Genomic DNA, 4,813 nt, shown 5'->3' with positions numbered 1-4,813 from the left:
GCTCCAATCCTTGGAGTCATTTCCCCACCCCAGCTAAAGTAGGTTGTGCAAAGTTTACTTTTCTGTACTAAAGGGATTCCTCCAAGATCAAGACATCTAAATTGAATACTAAGGTAGCTGGATTTAAATTTTCCCGGTTTTGGTTTTCCAGAGAAGTGAGGGCACAGATTCCCGAATCACCCCCTCCACCACCCTGATCAGCCAGAAAAGAATCAGTAATATAATATGAAGGCACGTATTTTATGATATTCCAACATCAGCTCACTTTCCTTCTCCGCTCTGATAAAGGGATCAAACAAAGGGGCGTGTCCTCCCAGGAGTTACCCTGCCTGTCAAACTGGTCTCCTGTAATACCTCTCTTCCAAATCTTACAAAACTCTGAGAATGAAAAGAGGACAAGGTTGGTCGCATTCAAACTTAAATGCTTTTATTGACAATGTCTTTGAACAATAAGCAAACAATGCTTAAATTTTTTTTCATTCAAATTCACTTTCCACATGTCAAAAGACCTCAAGGTAGAAAAAAATAAAATAAAAATATAAATATCTGAGAATCCATCTTAATAAATAAATTAAAAACACAATAAAACGTTTTCATGGAAAACTGTTAATGTCAGAACATTCAGACCACCTCGACAATGCATGATCAGTAACGTTACAATGGACATTGATGTTGGAGGGCAACTACAGTACATGGATAGAGCTATTTATTTCTATCTACTGGAAAATAAAGTCATTATCTTTTCTTAGTTTAAGATTGGTCATTTGCTAATCAGAACACACTATTGCCAGGAACACAGTAGATATTGTTAAAATCAGCTGCACTAGATACAATTTGAAAATATCCAGCACCAGGTTAATTCCAATAATGAACCCAATAGATTAGTTAATGCTATGAGAAGACTAAAGAGAAAGAGAAAAGAGACACAGACCCAGGCCTGGCTCAACATGCTACTAACTACCAGCTCTCAGATGTGTCACTGGGGACGATACACACACCATGCGGGTTTATTTTTTTTGTTTTGTTTTGTTTTTTTGTTTGTTAGTTTCTGCTACATCTCCGGAAGAGGTAAGGACTCGAGTCCATAGGTGAGTGCTTTCAAGTCCTTGAGGCCCACAGCCTGGTATGTTTTCACGCACAGATAAGGTCTTCCCTAGGTCTACGAAACCCCTTGAGGGAAGACGAAACGTGTTTCTCCTCTGTAATGCACCAACTCGGGCAGTGGCCGGGTGGCCTTCTGCCTCCCTCTCCCTGGCCGCTCACAGGGCCAGCAGCGTGGGTGAGCTGAGCGAGTCAGAAGAGGGCTCGTTGCTGCTGCTTCCCTTGCGGTGGGCAGCCGCACAGCTGGGGAAGGGGTCAGCCTCTGGGTAGGTAAAGACGAAGGAAGAGGTGTAAGTAGTGCAGCTGGGGGTACAGGTGACCACCGGGGTGCACAGGGGCTCCAGCTCTGTGGCCAGGGACCCCATCCCCAGAGAGCCATTGTGCGGAGGCTCCCAGTCTGCCGTGTAGAAGGAACCAGACAAGTCCACATCAGGCACAGAGCGGGCGGTCTCGGAGCCGCTGGGCCTGGAGGAGGCCGGGAACAAGAAGTCATCGAAGGGCTCAGCCTTCATCTCCACGCTATTGAGGCTCTTCACTGGCTCCACCGGGAGCTTGGGCTCGGGGTCATTGAGAAGAGGCAGGGTGAAGGCCTCCTCCGAGTTGGGGGTGCCAGCTTGGGGTAGGCCCCCAGTCAGATCAAGAGAAGTCACAGACATCTCTTCTGGGAAGCCTGGGTCATCTGGGATCTTGCAGGCCGGTCGATGGGCTGCCAGAATAAACTCGAGTTTCTCCTTCTCCTTCAGCAAGTTGGCGATCTCGGTCTGCAAGGCTGATTTCTCATCTTCCAGCTGATCAGTCTCCTGTAGACAAAACACAGGGCAGGGCATAAGCAACCATCTTGTGCAAAAACCCAACTCCCCTTGGTCCCATCTCCAACTTTCCTTCCTTCTGAAAGAAGTGGTCATGGGTGCTACCTACCGCTTGGAGGGTGTCTGTCAGCTCCCGCCTTCTGTTCCGGCACTTAGCTGCTGCCATCTTATTTCTTTCCCTTCGGATTCTCCTTTTCTCCTCTTCTTCGGGGGACAACTGCAAATAGCAAGAGACCAGCAGTGAGTAACAGTGCTTGCCATCAGTTCCATTTCTCTTCCCCAGTGGAAAGCACCTTCCTTCAGCAACCCAGTTTCCTGGCACCTCAAAGCCATGGCATCTCTGAAAGCCATTTCTAATCTGCACTTGCAGGCTGGGTGTGCCTTGCACAAAGTAAGATTCTCAGCAAGAGAACAAAGGTCTAAAAGCTTTCGAGAGGCACTTATTAGGAAAGAAACTCTTGGGGTGGTTTTGCCTTCCTTCCCAGTCTGATTGGGGATGGAAGGGGCTTAGAATCAGACTGTAGCCCCCCACCCCATCCTGATTCCAGAGATCCATCATCTTTAACTGCAGCTTCATCCATACACCAAGGGGCCCAACCCACCTCCACACCCCTTCCAGCTTAGGCAAGAGCCACTCACCTGTTCCACTTTGCCCCTCCTGCCGATGCTCTGTGCTCGGCCGCCACTCATGGTCTTCATGGAACCAGCCCTGGAGTAAGGTCCAGTCGCCTGAGTGGGAACTCCGTAGGGGTGTGGGGCTCTTGTCTGGGACGGAGCCACCGAGGACACCAGGGTGGGTTGCACCAGCCACTGCAGATCTGGGCTGGTCGAGATGGCAGTCACCGTGGGAATGAAGTTGGCACTGGAGACGGCCAGATCCGTGCAATAGTCCTAGAAGGAAATCAAGGGGGAGAAGCCATGAGCATGCAGGTTCCGGACACAAGTCGGATGAGCCAGGTTGCTGCAGGGTGCTAGAGCTCCGGGTAACCGGGCCTGGCCCTGGACTGCAGATGCCCTGACTTCATTCCAGCTCCAGGTGCAAGCTGGCCCCTTTCTCCACCACCACTCCTCGCAAAAATAAGCATTCCGCAGCGCCCAGCCTTCCTCCTCTAGCCTTTGCTGCGTTCCTGTTATCCCTTCAGCATCACTCGCTTGAAAGGGGGGTTTGTTATAAATATATCCCTGACGTCTGCGCTGACGCAGGCGCCGCTCCGGAGTCTCCTGAATGAACTCGCCTTTTTATCAATGAAACTGCCTTACACACCCGCCTGCTAGGCTGAGCCCTCCCCACCACCACCACCAGCCCTGCTGGTGCTCCCGGGCTGCGAGGAGATGGATGGGGAAGAAGAGAAGGGATCGTAGGCTTCCTACTCCCTCCCCGGGGGCGGAGCTGGGCTCCAGTTAACAAGTTTTACACCCGGGACACTTGGGGGTCTGGGTTAAGTTTAGTGTCACAACCCGGCCTGGAAGCGCAGGTGGCGGCAGCAGAAGGAACCTGAGCTTGGGGAAAGGAAGGGGAAGCGATTCCTACAGTGACAAAAAGTCTCCAAGCTCGGGGTTCCCGGGGAGAAGGGGCTCCCCCAAGCTTCTCTTTCTCAAGTGTCCCTTCCAGGAGGGTCTGCATATTGTTCACCCCCCCCAAAAGAAACCTGGACCCCCTAAAAAGTCTCCAAGTTCGGGTGTTCCCGGGGGAAGGGGCTCCCCCAAGCCTCTTTCTCTTTCTCAAGTATCCCTTCCAGGGCGGTTTGCATCCTGTCCCCTTAAAAGAAACCCAGACCCTCAAAAAAGTCTCCAAGCTCGGGGTTCCCGGGGAAGGGGCTCCCTAAGCCTATCTTTTTCAAATGACCCTTCCAGGGGGGTTGCATCTTGTCCCCTTAAAGAAAACCGAGACCCCCCCCCAAAAAAGTCTTCCAAGCTCAGGGTTCACGGGGAAGGGGCTCCCCCAAACCTTTCAAGTGTCTCTTACAGGGGATTTGCATCTTGTCCCCCCAAAAGAAGCCCGGACCTTCCCCCCCAAAAGTCTCCAAGCTCGGGGTTCTCGGGGAAGAGGTTCCCGCAAATCTCTTTCTCAAGTGTCCCTTCCAGGATGGTTTGCATTTTATCCTCGCCCCCAAAGAAGCCCGGACACCCCTCCAAGCAGCTCTTACCTGCGCGTTGACGGGCGAGCCCATGCTGGAGAAAGAGTCGGCCGGAGAGTGGTAGTAGGACAGACTGTCCCCGGCCGGGGAGGCGCTGCTGCAGCGGGAAGAAGCCGCCTCGTAGTCGGCGTTGAAGCTCGAGAACATCATGATCCCTCCCGGGTTTAGTCCGAAGTGGGTGCAAAAGGGGGGCTTGCTGGAGCCGAGCTGGGGAAGGAAGGAAGGAAGGAAGGAAGGAGCGCGGTGCTTGCTCGCTCGCTCGCTGCCGGCTCGGTCTCTCTGCTGGCTCAGCCGCTCGCTGCAGAGGAGGTTGGCTGGATGGAGTACGAGGCGCCGCAAACCCCACTTTTATAACAGCATTTTATGAATGAGCCCGGCGCGTCACTGGGAAAAACCATTTGGGCGCGCAGGGGTGTCCCGAGTCTTGAGCTATCTCTGGGTCCACCCTTGCGGGGCCCACTCGGCCCGCTATTTCCAGGAAATCACTAGATGGTAACTTGAAAGCTATAGGGTATTTGCAAATATGCATCTCGATCGTCTTCCAAACCCCCAAAGATGAAGGGGTGTCCGGCTGGGCTCCCCCCCACAATCGCAGGGACCGGCCGTGGAAACCTGCTGACGCAGATGTCCTAATATGGACATCCTGTGTAAGCTGGGGAGGGACAGACGGGAATTGCTCGCAGGCTGCAGCCAACTCCGAGGGTGCAGCGCAGGGGAGGGGTGGGGGGGAGGCCAGGGGAGGGGGAGGGGAGGGAAGGGGAGGCG

The 4,813-nt window shown here is 53.0% G+C and overlaps 1 protein-coding gene across 1 annotated transcript; it reads right to left on the bottom strand.

Moving 5' to 3' along the window:
* Nucleotides 1-405: 405 nt before the first annotated feature.
* Nucleotides 406-4,376, bottom strand: FOS (Fos proto-oncogene, AP-1 transcription factor subunit). The gene is made up of 4 exons (XM_049770446.1): nucleotides 4,058-4,376; nucleotides 2,550-2,801; nucleotides 2,020-2,127; nucleotides 406-1,901 (listed from the first exon to the last, which is right to left on the bottom strand). The coding sequence occupies exons 1-4, from the start codon at nucleotides 4,196-4,198 to the stop codon at nucleotides 1,260-1,262; spliced, it is 1,143 nt and encodes a 380-aa protein (XP_049626403.1). The 5' UTR covers nucleotides 4,199-4,376; the 3' UTR covers nucleotides 406-1,259.
* Between the last annotated feature and the right edge of the window lie 437 nt (nucleotides 4,377-4,813).

The sequence above is a fragment of the Suncus etruscus genome, chromosome 3 (genome assembly GCF_024139225.1).
Source record: "Suncus etruscus isolate mSunEtr1 chromosome 3, mSunEtr1.pri.cur, whole genome shotgun sequence".
Lineage (NCBI taxonomy): Eukaryota > Metazoa > Chordata > Mammalia > Eulipotyphla > Soricidae > Suncus > Suncus etruscus.
The sequence above is the reverse complement of the archived record's forward strand: the minus strand, read 5'-3'. Positions and strand labels throughout refer to the sequence as shown.